The sequence below is a fragment of the Ostrinia nubilalis genome, chromosome 17 (assembly GCF_963855985.1).
Source record: "Ostrinia nubilalis chromosome 17, ilOstNubi1.1, whole genome shotgun sequence".
Lineage (NCBI taxonomy): Eukaryota > Metazoa > Arthropoda > Insecta > Lepidoptera > Crambidae > Ostrinia > Ostrinia nubilalis.
In genome coordinates, this window is record NC_087104.1 from 1,116,002 (window position 1) to 1,135,834 (window position 19,833).

The 19,833-nt window shown below is 37.0% G+C and overlaps 1 protein-coding gene across 4 annotated transcripts in view; it reads left to right on the plus strand.

Moving 5' to 3' along the window:
- Positions 1–19,833, plus strand: part of LOC135079810 (resistance to inhibitors of cholinesterase protein 3) — a 46,217-nt gene that overhangs the window by 21,331 nt on the left and 5,053 nt on the right. The window contains exons 5-9 of one of the 4 annotated variants that reach the window (XM_063974424.1): positions 270–378; positions 10,593–10,672; positions 12,992–13,070; positions 13,536–13,765; positions 19,560–19,679. In XM_063974424.1, the coding sequence (XP_063830494.1) occupies positions 270–378; positions 10,593–10,672; positions 12,992–13,070; positions 13,536–13,765; positions 19,560–19,679 (618 nt within the window). Of the gene's footprint in view, positions 1–269; positions 379–6,011; positions 6,033–7,749; positions 7,842–10,592; positions 10,673–12,991; positions 13,766–19,559; positions 19,680–19,833 lie in introns of all 4 variants that reach the window. The other 3 variants (XM_063974420.1, XM_063974421.1, XM_063974423.1) reach the window with 3 other exon arrangements.

Below are 19,833 nucleotides of genomic sequence, written 5' to 3' on the forward strand. Positions count from 1 at the left end.
TGGTATAGTACATCCGGCAGATATGAATACTGCTGTTGAAAAAACACAGGACTTACGAGGTTAACCAACAAGATGCCCACTGCAACGGGACCGCACTCAGCATATGCCGTGGCCCACGGTGACGAAGGCCACGGCGCTGGTTTTCAGTGTGCCCCATGCCGAGTGAGGGTCACGGATCTAATATAATAATGATCAGGCATTATTTAGTAACAAGCTTAACCTGGCTATTTTACCTTATTTATTTGTTTGTTTGATTGTATCCGCCACAGATACTGTTCAAGCGCACCGGCTCGACTCCCTACGAGGCGGTGAGCCCGGACCCTCAGTTCAGGAGGCGCGTCTTCAGGGATGACTCCAGGACCTCGCCTGACAAGCTGGGTAATTACACACTTTTGTTAATAATACTCTTATTGCTGGGGAATAACGGCTTTTGTGGTGTAAAGACAGAAATTAAGAGTGTAGTGGAGAGATGACCACTAGTTAGGTAGATGGACGCCGTGCAGTTGAGAACAGTCATTATAAATATGTCAATAAGGATAAGTTTAATACTCTGTTTATCGACGCCGTTACTGAAATACTGAAAACTGCGTGAGGCGCAAGCGCAGCTTTTACATACTAGTGTTTCGCAGCTAATGTAAATCAATATTTCCCGTATTATAAAACGACGCTTCAAACTTGTTTATAAGTTCAGCATAGATCCAAGTCTGTCATTTTCCAAATGTTTTACTTCAACGCATCACATGCTCAGAATTTTAATAGTTTTGAGCGTGGTTTCAAAATAAGGGCCTACAATACTGCCTTGTTTGTCCGTACAAAATCAAAAGCTTTTAAAAGTTTAGTAGGTACGGCGACCGTCTCACACTAAACACTTAGAAGATTTGTTTTATTTGATTCACAATAATGTTAACTGGATTTTTCCCTAAGAAAATATTTATTGCTGCGCGCCGCAATAAGCGGTTATCGCGGTGCAGTCCTGTTGTCCCCCCTGCTTGGCCCCTCTGGGGGAGCCAACAGGATTTCGAAATCCTGTTGTCCCCCCTGGCTAGGGGAGACAACAGGACTAGATTTTCAATCAATGATTTGAGGACTGTTGTCCCCCCTGGCAAACATTGGGTATTTAGAAGCCATATATTTTTGTAACATTTAAGAGCGTTGTAGCAAAAAGTTGGCGTTCGAATTTTAGATTTTTATTGCTCGACGTCGCGTAGTGAGTGCGCAAACTGCATTTATCTTTACAATTTCAACGCTGCGTCGACTAAACGATCTTAATCCGTAGTTGTATCGTACCTAAGACAGTACATCATACATAATAATATAGAAATAATGTATAATTTACCTATTTGATTTTTTCTCAGATCAGACTTTTAACAAGATCAAGTTACGTAATTAATGTAGGTATTTTTACACAAGTAAATCCCGCGACAAGTTTTTAATCTTTAAATTGAGTAAAGTAATAAGTTGATGGGTTTGAAAGGATTTATGTTTTATTTTATTCTTTTTAGAGCATCAAAAGCTTGTTTATGAAAAATATTTAGGTTTAAATTTTACTTTTGACTTTTTAGTTTTTATGATGCGGGATGGAAAAATTAAAATTTATTCTGTTTTGTGACGTTTCCGCACATAAATATGGATAGGTTAAATAAAATAGAATGAAAGGTATGAAAACGAGCGTGCCATTTTTTAAACGTCATCTATAATATCTGTGTCCATCAAAGAGCTCGTAACTAAACATCGTAAGCGCCATTCACATTATTATCAAAAAGTTAATAATAAATATTTAGTTTTTGTATGTCTAAACAAGTCAGGAAATCAAAGAGGTAAATACTGATATCATTGTGATTTTATAGAATTTATTATTATAAAACACGGTCGTATAATGCTTTTATAAAAAAAAATCTGAGGTAACTTTAAGATTTTTATCCATAGAGCAAAATTTATCTAATCGTGTTTTTAAACAGTTATCCCATTAGGTATACCTACATACGTTCTGTAATACAAACCCATCAAAAACAATACTTGTCAAAAAACTAAGTCTCGCTACTCAGTTGTTCTACGGTAAAAAGTTGTGAGTTCCATGTAATACCAAGTCCAGTCCAGGAAATCTTTAACGTTTTACATACATCTATTGACTTGGCCATCGCATGAAAACACGTGTAAATTAAATTATTTAGTGCGAAACGAAACGAAATTTTGCATGCCTGTGTAGACATGCAAAATTTCAGTTCAATGGGAAAACGGGAAGTAAGTAATTTTTAAGTTGCAAAATTTTACGACTCCAGATGTCAAAGAAAATAAAAGCTTGTAGATGGCTTTACGAAGAAAAGAAAGATTTACGAAGAAAATAAAAAGTACTGTCCACGATACATTTGTTAGGCCGTGTTGCCATTTAAACATTTTCATCAACATTTTTGATGTCAAAAATCTGTCTAACATATAACACCGGTTATTGTCAGTTAGGGTCAAAGTTAGGTGGTGCATCTCAGCCTTAGTGTATTTTAATTAAATTTAATACAAAAGGATGACGAAAATAATCGATAAGTGATCTCACTCGAATATTTCTTATAGTACGTATACAAGATGTCGAACAAATGGTTACTTACTGAAAAAGTGCTTCATGAGACCTAGCAAACGGCATCAATAATATGTTTAAGAACGAACTGAATCTATTCAAAAAATCTATATTTCCAGCTTTCATACATTTAATACAGTTACAAACAAACACGAAATCAATGGTTTCTGAGAATTCTGAGTGCCTTAATACCGTCCCCTTCAACTGTTTATTTAGTATTTATTAATTAGTATCTCTTGATGATATTGTAGCAAGTAAAACCTAAAATCATGTTTTCCGTAAATAATTTAAATAAGAATGCATATTACGAGTTTGTTGTTTGATTATTATTCAATTAAAAATTTAAATTAAAAAATTTAACACTTTTAATATGGTAGGTATGGCTGGCGGCATACATTTAGTATGAAATTCGGAAACATTGAATTTTCGCATAGATCCAGTTTATTCTTTAACCTATTTATTGTTATTGTTTTAAAGAGCTCGTGAAGCACTTACAGGAACAGTAAACAGTTTTTCGATATCTTGTATAGTTAAGAATCAAGTGAGATCACTTATCGTTTCCACCCTGTACCTATACTTTTAAAAATAAACTCATTTTATATATTCATTTGTATAAGTATCTACAATACAAATACTTAACCAACTTAGTTGACATTTTATAAAACTATTTGTCTAAGTGTCATCGAGTGAACGCTGGTGGATTTGTCATTTACCTGACCTACCCCTTTATTACTAAACGTTTAATAACAGATGAATAGTTACGCACCAATTTCTTTCATTCAGTCGTCAGTAATTGGACTTTCGGAAAAACATGACGAAGCGTTGTGTGACCATACAGACGCTATTCAACTTTTATTAGTAAGGAAGAGTATATTTTATGTTGGTAGAAACACAATAGCATAGACTAATGTTTTGACACCCTGTTAAAATTTTTATTAGTCATTTATTTTTTCCTGACCAAACAGATACCATAAAAATATCTTTTGTCTATTCTACCCATATTCTGTAAGTAAAATAATAAAAAGTTTGAAAAGAAAGAAATTACAAGTCCGATTTACCTAAACAAATAAATTAAAAATACTTGCGGATCAAAAATACTCAATCATACTACAATTTACGAAAAAATCACGCGTGACGCATATACGTCAGTGGGCAGTCAACTGACATAGACCCGGCGTCTACGAGTGCCAAAGCACGACTGATTTATGCCATTTGATGCACCCGATTTTATAGTATTTTCAAATTAATTTTTCATTTGAAGATTGAAGATAGATATTTTTTCTTTTTCACACAATAATAGTACTATGTTTCTTCTTAAGTATAAAGTAGTTTATGTTGCCAAATGACTTTTAGATTATGAGATGTGACCTGTTTTCTTGCAGTAATTTTCTCGAATTTTGACTATCTTAGACATGATAAAAATGCATTTTAATGAATTAAACATCAAATTTTTTTCAATACATTTCCATATTCAGGGTATGCTTATTCTAATGAATACATTTTATCTTCTTACCTAGAAATAAATTTGTTGTAATATTAGTTCAAAGATGTGCCTTCGCGATTTACCTGGAAATCGGGCTTTCGAAATTCGCTGTTTTCGTAGGCAAAAATCCAATTTGAACAAGATTTTGTCAATAGACATTCCGTAAAAACGTATGATAATTACGATGATATAAGTCAAAAGAAGCTATAACAACAAATTATATGACTAAAATCATTTCGAAATCTGCCAAATTCTCGATTTCTGCATGAAAAATGTGACAACGCTCTTAAGAAGTTCTGGAGTACCTGACTTAATGCCATATTGCCAAACTAAATACCTTAACGTATGTCAAATAATAATTAACATTTTGTTAACGAAAAAATATAAGTTGTTGGTACCGGTAATATTTCTGACTATTCCAAAATCTCGGACTGGATTTTTAATCAATGATTTGAGGACTGTTGTCCCCCCTGACAAACATTATATTAAAAGCCATGTATTTTTATAACATAATTTGTAAAATACTGAAGTACTTGACTGAATGCCAAATTCCCAAACTGAGTGAATACCTAAACGTTTGTTAAATAATAATTACCATTTTGATAAAATCAAAATCAAAATTATCTTTATATAGGTTTAGACTAATTAAATTAGTACTTGAAAATCGTCAAATGCTCTTATGGAGCCTATACATGTCTCATTCTTTTTTTGCCCTACTTCCTAAACGTTTGTCAAATAATAATTGATAACGAAAAAAATAAGGTGTTGGTGGTTGGTGCTGGTACTGACACCTAGAAACTTGAAATTTGGCAGGTAGGTTCCTTATAGGGTGTAGACATCTGCCAAGAACGGATTTTATTTATCTATTTATTTAAGGATAGGAAATAATACGAAGCATATAATAGGATTTTACGAAATTCCACACATAAGGGGGTAAAACGGACTCCACTCGTACGAAGTTGCGGGCGGCCGCTAGTTGAATCACTGAGCGATTAATTTGTTGAAAATTATTATGATTTATTTAAATTATGCAGTTTTAGCGTCCTACGTATTAATATTATAAATGCGAAAATTTGTGAGTATGGAATAGTATAGATGTTTGATACTCTTTCACGTAAAAACTACTAAACGGATTTTTAGTCAACTTTACAGAAGACTATTTTTTATACATGAGAATAGCATATACTTACTTAGCTTTTGTTTACAGCTTTGTCCACGTAAATTTTTTTCTGTCACAGAAAAAAATATAGAGCGCATTCCTGTTTAAAAAACCGGGATAAAAACTGTCCAACGTCCTTTCCCGGGACTCAAAACTATCTCGTTACCAAATATCAAAATCGGTTCAATGGTTTATGCGTGAATTCGTAACAGACAGACAGATAAAGTTTCTTTCGCATTTACTTGTATTATATTATTTAAAAGCAAGTAAAGCAGATTTTGGAATAGTCAGAAATATTACCGGTACCAACAACTTATATTTTTTTCGTTAACAAAATATTAATTATTATTTGACATACGTTTAGGTATTTAGTTTGGCAATATGGCATTTAGTCAGGTACTCCAGAACTTCTTAAATGTTACAAAAATATATGGCTTCTAAATACCCAATGTTTTACAGGGGGGACAACAGTCCTCAAATCATTGATTGAAAATCTAGTCCTGTTGTCTCCCCTAGCCAGGGGGGACAACAGGATTTCGAAATCCTGTTGGCTCCCCCAGGGGGGCCAAGCAGGGGGGACAACAGGACTGCACCGTTATCGCGCCATTTTATAGATTTTGTCTACACATTTTGACTCTAAAATCACAAATAATATAATTTACGGCGCGCATCCTAGTCCGGCAGGGCGTTTAGTTCGTAGCGGAACCGTAGATGTAGTATGGATAAACAATAATCATTTACACTATGTATAACTTGTAAATTGACTAAGTTTCTATGTACTTATACTCTTGCGCATGCAGGCCCGAAGGAGCGAGACACGAGTAAGTACACATTTATGTTCATTTCGATGTCGGGTGCGAACAGGAAAACGGGCCCATTGATAAACCGTGTGTTATCAGCTCTACGTGCTCTGAATTACTATTGCCGATATAAAATCGTATAATTGGAGAGGTGGTTAACAATGAAAGGATAATATAATTCTTTTAGAATCGAAATAATAGGCAGTTACAGGGCAGATATTGTACCATCCTAGACTGCATGCAGTGGGAACTTAACATCAGGTGCGATTGTGGTCAAATACCTGCCTTGTAAAAAAAAAGAGCTCTGCTATTCAGCAGTGTAAAATGCAGCTTAAAAATCTGTGGATTCAAAATAATACTTTCAAAAATATAAAGTTTTGAATGGGCTTAGTTTTTGAGTTATCTCAATCGATGCCGGACTGAAATGAAAGAAGATTATCTCAGAGATTAATTAAATACAGATGGCATTAAAGTAGACAAATTCTACACTTATCGACCCGATCGTTACGTGTAGTCGAAGAATTGACTATATTTAACCAACGTTTAAGAATTTGACGATCGTCTGGTTTGTTGGTGCGTGACCAAACTATGAACTGGTTAATTTAGTTACTAGCTCGAAGGTTCTGCGGACCTTAAAGCAACTTTGTGTATGGGTAACATAACCATAGTAACGCTGGCGTTAGTGTGAAATACCAAAAAAGGTTGAAAATACTTTGTACTGTATTCTGCGGACCGCGCCAATTTGAATTAGGTCAAAGATTAGATTGACGCAGAAGTCATTTTAAGAAACATTTTATGCCTAAATATTTTCAAGTGGATTTGCACTCGTAAGAGAGACCTTCTTTGTGCCGTAAGTGCATAGGTTTAATTATGTAAAATATCATTTTCCACTTACAAATAGTCGCACTTACTCGGTATTTTAGGGGTGTTACAATTTTCATCGGGCTTCATTCTTTTATTAATAGCGTGTAAAAAAATGCAGTTTTTTTATAAAGCAAACTGTTGATCACGTAATTAGTTTAACCAACGATCTGGTAAAGGTCGCGGGAGGATCTTGGATGCGGGCAGCGCAGGTCCGTTCATTACGTAAAGCCTTGGGGAGGCCTTTGTCCAGCAGTGGACGTCATTTGGCTGAAACGAACTAACAAACGAAGGAATTAGTTTAAGCGTGAACTACACTGGTCATCACAAAAATCGGCCCACCTACGTTTTACAGGAAAACTCGTTTCTACTGACACAATCATGGTGCCCCAAAAATATTGGTGTTATTTGAAAGCCCAATAAATATCCTTAAAGAAAAACACATTTAATTTTCTAATAAACGATTAACATAATTATACAATAAATGTGACTTGAAAAACTTGAAAAAATACCTCACTTTGGGCCCACCTCTGGGATCAATTAGACCAATTTTAATGGTTATAAAACCAAATAATGATCTCACGTGTCCTCTTTAACAGATGGATAGTGATTAATCCCAACTTAACAGTTTTATAGCCATAAAAGTTGGCTCAAGCGTAACTACCTATTTTTTGAAGAAGTGACTCTGGATTCTTCTACAGACACATTTTTGGGGTAAAAACTTTTCCCTTAATGAAATGAAGTTTGGAACTAGGCTTTTAAATGGTAATTATAGCATAGTAATATTGGTGGGAAGTGGGGATGCATACGTTTGAAAGTGCTTGTCGCGGGTGGGTCGATTTTTATGATGACCAGTGTATGATATACTCGTGCGTAGGGGACGACGAGTTGGAGGCGCTGCGCGCGCGGCTGGCGGAGACGGAGCGCGCCATGCAGCGGATCGTGGGCCAACTGGCCAAGCGCGACGCGGTACGGTGCCGCTGGTTGATGAAATTATGACCAATCGTCTTACTTTTATCTTTCACTAGCTGTGTACGCGTGTTTTTTCTGTTAGAATATTTTTTCCGTTTTCACAACATTTTTCATCGATGGCCTATACAAGGATGGCGAACCTTTTTGTATCAACGTGCCACTTCTCTAAATGTTTGATGTAGTCATAGATGCACCTACAAATAACACCTAATGCTATCAATGAGGGGTATTGCCACTGGCGAGTGACAGGGCCTTACTCTAGCTACAGTGGCACTAAGGGAAAATACGATGGCCCTTATTAGAAACACATTATTTACTATTATATTTTATAGTGAATTTTGTGATTGGGCTTGCCCTAAAATTTTGTGGCACGTGCGATTAATAGCATTCGTGACATCGTTTTGTCATCCCTTGCCTAGGTATAGCCTTCTTCGATAAATGGGCTATCGAACACAAAAATATTTTTTTAAATCCTAAGATTAGCGCGTTCAATCAAACAAGCTCTTCAGCTTTATAATATTAGTATCTTTCATGTTTGGCCTAATTTGGCCGTGCCAAGACACTTTGCCACTTCAAAACTTGATGATACTCGTAACTGTAGTCGCTTGGCTGTGCCATCAGATTTTTCCACTTCAGAAATCGATGATAGTGAAGCAGTGGTCGTTACAATTTTGGAGCGCCGCATTTTAAATTATGGCCAAAGAATAAAGCGCGCAGAAGGGACTTTTGAGCAATCATTTTGAATTTCGTACCTACACGATTATTATTCGCATTGTGGAATTTTTAGCAGAGTTTCAATTGTTAATGTGTTGGTTGGCATCAAATTCGCAGCTTAGAAAAAGATCTATCAAAATTCGTCTCGGGATTTTTGGTTTTTAAATTAGAGTGCCTAATTGATCGTTTTATTGCAACTTATGACTGAAAGATAAAGTAATGACATTGGTAGCTTCAACCAGTTAAGCACGATCCTGCCACTTCGTTGCGTGTTTAGTATTCCTATAGTGGCTTCGGCATGGTGACGGCCCTTAGACGCACGCGCACGACCAATAGCGCTGCATCCGACGATTGTGGACCTTGTGTTATTAGAGTTAGAGCTCGATTTGACTGGTGTTTTCCCTTTGTGGAGTGGGTTTCTGGGGTTTGACAAGATGCTAAAGTCATAGATATAGTATTCCCAAAATAATCGTTTTAATAGTTAGCTTATACTGATCTATTTTATTATGACTTTAATGAATAACTGTGTCTCCAAAGACTAATGTTTTATGTGACCTTGTCAGATGTGTCAATGTTTGTGTTTTGTGTATCCCATGTTATTGGACGTATTGTTCTTGTGTGAGTACACTTTGTAGTGCTGGTACTAGTATTAGTAGAAAATGATTGCAGAAAACATAACGTGTGTCAAGGGAAATACACATCCTTTTTGTGTTATATAAAAGTTAGAAGTACTAATGAAAGTAATGGAATCCTCCATTACTTTATAAAATCTAAAAACTAGATATTGACTTGCCTTTAGAATTTAAAACATACATATCGGGTATTAAAAGAATCGCCGATATTTGGCTTCACTCACATCATAGTATTAACCTACAATGCAAGTAATTTATGAAAAGGGAGAGTACTACAATGCTTTAGTTATATATTTGGCAATACAATAAAATAAAAAAAATTGTGCCCACCTAAGTGGCGTGTTGAAACTACGTAACATGGTACTAAGCATAAAGCCTTAAATTTAACCCTTTTCTTGGCACAGTATTTGAACATTCCTACGTATTGGATACTTTGCAGCATGGTAAGGGTTACTCCCTCATAATTTACAATCTGTTTATGCAGCTGATGCGTCTTTAAATGAGAGAGATTGAAAGATCCGAAAATATGAAATCGGTGCTAATAGCCCTTCAAGTCAACACCCTACGTCTCGTGTTAAGAACAGCACCTTACAGAACCAACAACAAACCCACTTTATAATCGGAATGCCCAAAGCCGTGGTCTGAGATAACGAAAGCCACGCCACGCTGGCGGTCAGTTGGCGTCGCTCCAGCGCGATCGTCTGATGCACCCGGCTATTTTGAGACGTGTCCTTCGTATTTTGTTTTGATGATATCTATTTTTATTTTTGGTTTCCTTTTGTTTTTTAATTTTAAATACAAAAATACAAAATCGAGCGCAGTACCTCGAGGATTAATGACATAACTGCCGTAAGGAATGTGTCCGCGTGCTAAAAATAATTCGGTGAACTTGAAGACTTTATAGTCGTTAAAATGAGAAATGTTGTTTTTAGATCGAATTAATAAATGTTAGTACAAAGTTTTACACTGCTATGTAATATGAAATAAACCGTGACAAAGACCCAAAAGTCTCGCGTGTAAACATAAATCTCGAACTTTGAAGATTGTGTTCAAACTTTTTCAAAATCGATAATAATTTTAAGAACTTCAATTTAGACGAGGATGAAGACGACATCCCAAATGTTTTAATGACTCCCATGGAAAATTTTAATAGTGTAATAAATATGGTACCTATTACTAATTATTGTTTCCATACTGTAATCACACTAATTAATAAGCGTGTTATTAATTTAGTACCGCTGACGAGTGGCACATTTTTAGTTCCACAATAAATCTAAAGGGTTCCAAAAAGTTCACGGCACAGTATCCCATAATCAGTGCTGTAATGTCAAGCAAATGAAATAGTTTCGACTTACAATAAATCTTAAATGTAATGACTAACAGTGAGCATTGTCGGGCACAGTTGTTACGGCCATATCGGGCCTGGTAGCGGAGGTGCGGCAGCAGATGGACGCGGGCTACGCGCAGAACCAGCAACGACAGGTCACTGCATGCCGCAACATGGCCTCACCTTTCACACCCATCATCTATAGATGACCCACGCTGAACTGTCCCGCCAAACTCAATGACAGGGGGGCGCTACCATCGTTCAACTATATGGTTTCCAACATGGCAAAAATCGGAACTAGCGATCCGGTATTGACGGTGGCGCCCCACTGTCAATGTCATGCATAGGACAGTTCAGTATTTTGGAACTATACCACTATTGCCTTCGAATCATATCCTCCTTTCAGACCCATCATGTACGACTCATTACCTTTAAATATAGTTCGATCCTCCACATCCAACAACCAGTGTACCTATATTCATTCACCATTCCTATCTCCTACCACTGATGGCCTTCAAATATCCTTGCTTCCTCCACTTAGTAAAACGATATTATAAATAGCCATGGATGGATATTATGCGGGTGTCTATGGGCGACGGTAATCACTTACCATCAAGTGATCCGTCTGCTCGTTTGCCTTCCGTCACATAAAAAAAAAATCCTTCAAATCATATTTCCACTATTGCATTCTCATAGACATCAGAGAATTCAAACGGCAAAAGCTCAACGTTTTATACTTTTCTTGAGGACGAAAATAAGATGATTTTCCAGAACATTTTTTTTTTAAATTTCATTCCATTCAAAATTACGAATCGGTTTTTACCAATTACTTACTTGTCCTATTAGGACCACAACATAATCTAAAATCTTACATAGGGGCTTCAATAATGGTAAAAATATTTAATTTTCTACCAATGCGAGTGTCATTATCAACTGTGGTCCTTGAATATTCCAGTTAATTAGCCGTTATCACCCGTTATGGCGTTGTTGACGTTATTTTAACATCATTAAGCACATTCTTAACTTACGTCTCATTTGTATCCTCCATGTTTCATTTATCGCTGTTTTTGCCCTTTGACTTTGACCGCAAAATATTGTTTCTAACACTCTTTTCCTTAATTTGTGGACTTTGTTATTTGTGTTTAAAGTTCTCGGTTGATTTTTGTGAGCTTTTTCGTTGTGTCTCACTCACTTCATATGATTTACTAATTTTTTTAATGGTCTTTCAAGTTAATAAAATACTCAAATTAATATGATCTCAAGACCAATCATACGTTTTAAATCCTTACATCCATATCCCAATATACCTACATGAAATTAAAGAGCCGTCTATCCGTATACAAAAGAAAGCATTAGAATCATGTTCAGCCAAAAATATTAATAATTTGACATTAAAAAATAATTAAATGGCATTGAAGCCTAAAATAGGCCTCTATTCCATACTCCAGCCATCATATTTGAATATTTGAGAAGCAGATACTTTAGTCAGTTTCAGTTTACCATGTGAACTGCAAATTATGATGATGATCCCATTTAAAAAGTGGCTGAAAAGATACTAATATTTAAAATATACGGAAAATTCTATTTTAATTTTAAGTTTGCACTTAGATCCCTTAAGCCTTCACGTTTTTGTTTCGTTGCGTTTACATTCAGTTCGGTCAGGTAAGGTCTGTCGCATGGAGTTACTGTCGTCGCCGCCACTGTCTGCCTGTACCTAAGTTACCATGCCATGACTAACAAAATTTCTAGTTCTAACGGTAAAAAAATAGGCAGAAAAACAGGAGCAGCTGAATGAAAATGTCACTTCTGATCTTTGTATCATCTGTGAACTTTTCGGTGATTTGGTTGCCTTGTAGGCCTAAGATCCGCGCCGTGATAACTTTTATCGATGTCAAAATGTATGGGCAAAATCGATAAAATGGCGTGATAACCGCTTATCGCGGCGCGCATCTTAGGCCTACTGGACTATTTTTCTGTCTGTAGTTTAAACTATAGGTTTTCATAACTAAAATTTAATGAGCTGCAGATTAATTAATATTTAGATTAAATCATTGAATAGGTACGTAAATAAATAAAAATAATATTTAAAAACTTTTTTGCTTTTTACTGCTATTGCACTGTGTTATTTTCTTTTGTCTAGACTTACAAAACACCTGTTATATTGGTTAAGTCTTTTGTGTTATAGCTTTAGAAGTGCTGTAAATTATTATTTTCACTGTGTGAAGCTGAAATAAGTTTTTTGTGTTAGCTTGTATTTAGTTTGTATGTATTTTCTAGATTTAGTTAGCCAAGCTTACGTGTTTGTGAACTAAAACTATCTGACAATACATCTTATTTCTGTTACAAATACTTTTCGACATTACAATTGACTAAAGCTATCAAATTTTATAAATTTTCTTCAACAAAGAGGTGTATTGTGAGATGTTATATAATTTTCCATTCTTGCCATCACAGAAGTGTCCCTAAATTTCCAGGACCTGCAGGATAACCACGCTCGCCCCTACACTAACGGAACCGTCCTACACAACACCGGGCCCGTGCACATAGTCGCGAGTGAGTACCGGGAGGAGTCCAAAGAGAAAAGCCCAGAACCCGCCAAGAATGAATCCATCCCTGAGTCTAAAGAACCCTCCCCTGAGCCTAAAGAATCAGCTCCAGAAGAGAAACCAACCCCTGCCCCTAAAGAATCCACTCCAGAGCTTAAAGAACCAAAAGAATCCTCCCCTGAGTCTAAAGAATCAGCTCCAGAGGAGAAACCAACCCCTGAGCCTAAAGATTCCACTCCCGAGCACAAAGAACCTACCCCTGACCACAAAGAATCTTCCGCTGAACTTGAAGAATCTTCACCAGAGCCTAACGAATCCTCCCCTGACCTAAAGGAATCTTCTGTTGAGCTTGAAGACCTTACACCCGAGTCCAAAGACACCAGTCCTGAATCTGAAGAGCCGACCCCTGATCAGAAAGAATCCACTGAAACAAAAGACCAAAAACACAATGCAGATCTCATTAAACTTACAGAAACTGAAAACGCTGTAGAAATTGCTGAAGACGTTGTAGTAAAATCCACTGAAGACTTTTTGGATAACGCTAGAGAAGTGGAAGTGGTTTCGGCTAAAGAATTCGAAGAAAGTCCCAAGAAAGAAGAGAGGACGACACCTGAACTGCTTGAGGAGGCTCTGAAAGAGGATTCGTCGGACAAAGGATCGGAAGATGGCGCGGAGGAGGACCAGGAAAAGCCCAGTGTAAAGGTGAGTTTTTTTAGTGTTTCCCTTTGCAATGACGTGATATAATTTTGTGGCTAAATACTTTCACTTTTTCTATGTGGTTTTTATTAGAAGTAGTAACTCCTGGTTTTGTGGTTGCAAATATTTAACTCTGTGATTAGATAAAACAAGAACGTCGTCACATTATCCCAAGTTTCTCAAATCGGTCAAATGTTTTACGATTGCGAGCAGTAGCTGATAATGATGATAAAACTTGGTTGGTTACATCACCAACTTCTACAACTAAGGGTGTCATCATTTGTCATATCAATGTCATCATTAGTTTGGAACTAGTATTTGGACATGTGTATTGTGTACCGAGTAGTCAACCTCTGCCTTGTATCGTAGCGTAGCTGTAGTAAGACGTATAGCGAAGATTTAACTGCTGTCGCATACCCTTCTATCGAAGGTCTAGTAGCTCCTAACTCTTTAGAGCAGAATTAAAACTGGAGTGGCGGCTGTAGTAGCTCCCACAGCTAAGTAAATATCTCCCACGTGTTGTAGTAGCGTTGCTGTAGTGCTTCCCAGCTCCTAAAGCTGAGTAAACACTTTACTTACTCGTGCCCTAGTAACGTAGCTACAGTAGCTCTCACAGGAACGTCATCTTCTGCCTCGAACTCTAGTAGTGTAGTTGTAATAGTATATCCTTTAGCAAAGTCCACCTCTGTCTCCTGTGCCTTCTAGCTTCTACAGCCAGCAAAATGAGCATTGTCACAGACCCAATAAGCGTAGCTGTAGGTATTAGCTTCCAGCACCTATGGTTGACTGAGTAAACACCTCCCAACTCCCATGTGCCTTAGTAGCGTAGCTCTAGTAGCTCCCAGCACTTATAAAAACCACACGCTCTGGTAGCGTAGCTGTAGTAATACCTACACCAGTCATAAGCCAATCACTGCCACGTGCCGTAGTAGAGTAGCTCTTACTCGTAGTTCCTACAACGAATGAACTTCTCACCTGCCCTATACCGTAGTTGTATAGTCCGGTCGCCGAGCACGCGCGAGCTACTGTGCGACGGGCGGCAGCAGTGAGCGATAAGGATAGGTAGCTTGGGGTCATTGGACAAAATTCTACGTGCTCGGCGACCGAACTTTAGTAGGTTGCTCCCTGAACACTCACGCGCCCAAGTAGCGTAGCCGTCAGCTGTAGTGGCTCGTCCCACAGGTGGTGGGCATGGAGGTGACGGCGCACACGGCGGACGGCGGCTCGTGGCGCGCGCCCGCGACCGCCACCGCCACCGCGCCCGCGCCCGCCAGTCGCGCGGTGAGGCCCTACTGCACTGTCCATATCACACAGATCCTATACGACGATCCTGCATCTTGATACTTGTGTAACGTTCGTGATGTTTGTGCCAAATGATGTAATTTTCAATTTAATTTTAATTTTCTGTAGTTATTTGGATGAATTCCTAGCGCTCTCCCTTTCTCTTCCTTCATACCATCTGGAATCGGCGCAACGTGTTTTCACTGTCTGTTTCATTATTTAATTTTCTTTCCAAAACGTACTAAATGTGACAGGAGGCAAACGAGCACACGGATCACCTGATATAATATGATATACCTAAAAAAATTTAAGTCATATCAGACTTGACCATTTATATTTTATACCCTAAATCTAATTTGATTCTTTGGGATAGGCTCTATTTCTATGGGACTTCATAAATAATCATTGGTGTGATATCTATCTATGTATACCTGTTGATTTTAAAATACTTTGCTAAAATTTGGAAGGCTGCATGTGAAAAAAATAAGCTTATTAAACCTCAAAAAGTGACCTTGATTTACAGGTAATGGCTAGCCATTATTATAGGCTGAATTTACTTTGGCAGTTGGCACAAGTTTATGTTTTGTGCGCAAACTTAGTCATTTGCTATGACAGATTCTACATCATTTGGCACAGATTTCAATGTTGTTTGTATGTGTAGTGAATGTTTAGATTCCTCTAATATCACTGTTTCCTCTATTATAATATTTATTATACCCTCCCAAAAGTGGGCACTTGAAACCAATTTTTAACGAATTATCCATAAGGGTTAGCTTAACTTGCACTGGTTAATTTTTAATGCACAATAACACATTCAGTTTATCATTACCAACATTGTAGTTAAGACTAAAAATGATTTAATAAGTTACTATTTTCAGTATTTTCTATCATGTCAAAGTGTTGAGTTGTTTTTTTCCCTTAACACTGCCTGTATGTATGTTGATTGTTGTCGTAGTTAGAAATAATTCACTATAATTCAGAATCACCATGCGTACATTCCATTAAAAAAGAAAAGTGAAATATACACAAACTACTACATTATCCACACTTCAGTGCAATCGCTCTGAATTTCTCAAGTTAAATTTATTTATCATATTTTATTATTTGTCCAGCAGATTGGTTAGCTTTCTATCTATAAGATATCGTTTAAATTCGGTTTTTGCACAAGTAGCGTTTATGTATATCACCAGTGTATCTCATGCATTTTATATTTGTCATGGATGAGGAACGCTGTCGCATAATTCCAAACATACAGTACAAAGTAAAACTGCTTTTTTCTTACCTCACACTTTATTTACATTATTTCACAATAATAAAACAATTATTTCAAACCAGCAGTTTTATTTAGTACTAACATGTCTGTTTTTTTACTAATATAGGTTGAATCTAACGTGAATCTAGAGTTGCTATAGATAAAAATATTAAAGCAAATAATTTTGCAAGTGTATATGCGAGACAAACGAAATTCTACATCGCTATCTATACTGGATGGTCCAAAGGAATTTGATCATAATGCAATAAAGAACTTAATAATACTTCTTTATTTAATGATGATGAGCAAATTTAAGTCATCCTTCATATTTCAAAGTGGGGTAAATACTTTCTCGTACTTATAAGTAGGTAAGCAACGAAGGAAATACTTGAGACTCGTAAGTTACTTTTAGCAGGACTGCATAAATTACGGATGTCTTTCTAATCTCTGGCTCCCAGGCCGCATATATTGTCCAGTATATGTATATTGCAGCAGAGTTACAATTGCCTAAAATGATGATTTTATTAATCTTAGTAAAATTAAAATTATTTTCATTCATACTTAGGTATTAAAGTTTGATGTTGCACACTTGCCCTCCTCCTCTTCTATTTGATAGGTATTTATGGGCGTACTTCCCAAGTAACATTTTACTCCATTTAAGAGTTCACATTTAGTTCCAATGTGTACTTAAAGCATTAGTACAGTTCACTCGTGATGTATAAGCTGTATTATTGCAATTAATTACACCTATACCTGTCTAAGGGACTTATAGGAGTGTAGACTAGTGTAGAGTTATACTTTTATACGATTGTTGGTGTTATAATACTCTAACAACTATCCTTTAGTCAGCCATCTGACTAAGAGCATTATAGGAGGGTAGAGATACGGCAACCGCTGTTTAACGGCCTACTTGTACGATGTTATAGAGCTAGCATTTTAATAGAACACACGTGGTCATTTATTAAGCCAAAGGCTGTTATGTTTACTTGTTTTAGACTGTTATACAGCTAGTAGCTGTAGTAGGACTTGTTTGTGATAATTAAAATAACCTTTTTTTACTATCTGTACAAAAGTGTTTCAATGGTTCGCATGTACACTGTAGGCTGTTAAAAGGACTATATGTGTTGTCCATTAACATCAATAGCAGTTTATTTGTCCACAAGTACTACTCTTATTTGCTTTAAGCTGAACACGAATGTGAATGTGATATTCTATTACACATTTCCCCAAGCCTGTTTTTAGTTGTTCATGGTGGTTCTGTACATGATGCAGAGGAAAATATTATGCCTGAACCTGAAATTTCCCTTCAAAATATACCAGATATCAGAGTGTGATGATTGCAGTTCTTGTGATAGTGAATACCATTTTGATTTGGACAATTATTTAACCTTTCGCAAAAAAAATAAGAACATGGGCTATTGAAAATCGTATTCCTCATTCCGCTTTGAATAAATTGTCAAGCATAATAAACGAATTTAAACCGGGAACACTACCGTCTGATGCTTTAGGTATTCATACTTGACTATTAGTACCTGGGCTAGGCGATTTAACGGACATTAATAATTTTTATTGCGGATCTCTAAAATTTCAGTATTTGAAAGAATTAAAGATACACAATTGACCTGAACTAGGTACATCTTAAAGCTGTACATAAGTTCACATTAGAATAAATTTATAGACATTAGCGCTGTAGTGGTACAAATGTGGAACTTCATATAGATAACAGCATTCTAACAGAACACATGTGAACCTAATATACGCTCACCGCATTAAATTGGAGTTATAACAGTTCACATAGCCGTATTTCATTTCCACCATTTTGTTCTACATAACCTAAAATATTTACCAAATAAATCTCCAAAATTAATGCAGATTTATCACAAAATTCGCAGATAGAGCGATTGAGTTTTGGTTTCATGTTATAATTAATTACCGTAATATAATTATAATGCCAATCCAATATCAAAAACTGAAAATTGTAGATTTCCTCTCAGCCAGTTTTAAATATTTTAAAATGAATATCGCGTTTTTACAGAGGCGCGTAAATATTTTAGCTGTAAATATGTATACATTTCACGATAAAGTTGCATTCCCAATGGCATTAACATTATTAAGTATTTAAAACCCGTGTTATTATTTGCATAAATGATTATCCGCCCGAGTTGTTTCCCTCTTGGCACTCACGTACAAATACCAAACTAATATTAAAATGTGGAAATAATTTAAGACACACGTGAACTTTAAGTAGCATTGGAGTACTTTTCAGACTTTATAACTTTGAAAGCTGTGCATTTAGCCACTTGTTACTCTTTATTGTCCTCACGTACGTTGTATGGTTCACACTGCGTCCCATATAGTGCCGTAAGTCAGCCTTAAGTACGATGTTACTACTTAAACTGCTATTATAATGCTATTATACTGCTAATGTACAGCCATAGTGAACTTAAAGCTGTCTAATTTGTGCCCAAACTGGTTCTATAAAAGCATTATAGCAAGCTATACAGCTCGTATACAGCTGACATACACAGCTTGTGGAGTACATGTGAACGACTATTGAACTCTTAAATGGAGTAAAATGTTACTTGGGTTAGCTTTTGAACCGTAAAGGTGGAGTAGTCTTGACCAAGTTAAGGCAAATCAGATTTTCTTAGGTACCAGGTAGGGGTAGGTATCGCCTACCACTGGACACTAAGGCCCAGAACACACGGTGAAACGTAATTGCAACGAAACTGCAACTTCTAGTTACTTTTGAGTTGCAGCTAAGTTTCTGCCATAGATTCCGTTGAGAGACCACACATGACGCGACCAGTTTGAAATGGTCGCGTCGTGTCAGTTTGAAACCGGTTTGAAATGGTCGCGTCGTGTAGGTCTCTCAACGGAATTTACGGAGTAACTAGAAGTTGCAGTTTCGTTGCAATTGCGTTTCACCGTGTGTTCTGGGCCTAAGACGAATAAGTCAGGTTTGTAATGACGTTTCCGTGACAATTCCAGGAAGAGCAGATACCTAAAGCCTGGTCCGTGAGCACGTAGAATTTTGTCGAATGACCCCAAGCTACCCATCCTTATCGCTCGCGCGTAATTATGTTGCTGTCGCGCTCGCACGCTCACTGCGGGCGCCCGTCGCACAGTCGCGACAGCAACATAATTACGCGCGAGCGATAAGGATGGGTAGCTTGGGGTCATTGGACAAAATTCTACGTGCTCACGGACCAGGCTTTAGCTATCCTAGCCCGCCTACCGTAATAAAGGCCTGTCTCCTGTCCGCAGCACGAGGCGGAGTCGGTGCAGTCCATCTTCTTGGAGACTCAGATCCCGCAGCAGGCGCGAGTACTGGTGGCCGACTTCCAGGACCACGCCGACGCGCGTGCGCAGCCCAAGCACTCGCCGGTCAGTCACGTGACATACGCACGTAATATCTACGTCTGAAAGCCGACTATCGAATAATCTACACTAATATAAAGAGGAAAACTTTGTTTGTTTTTTTTGGTTGTAATGAATAGGCTCAAAAACTACTGGACCATTTTTAAAAATTCTTTCACCA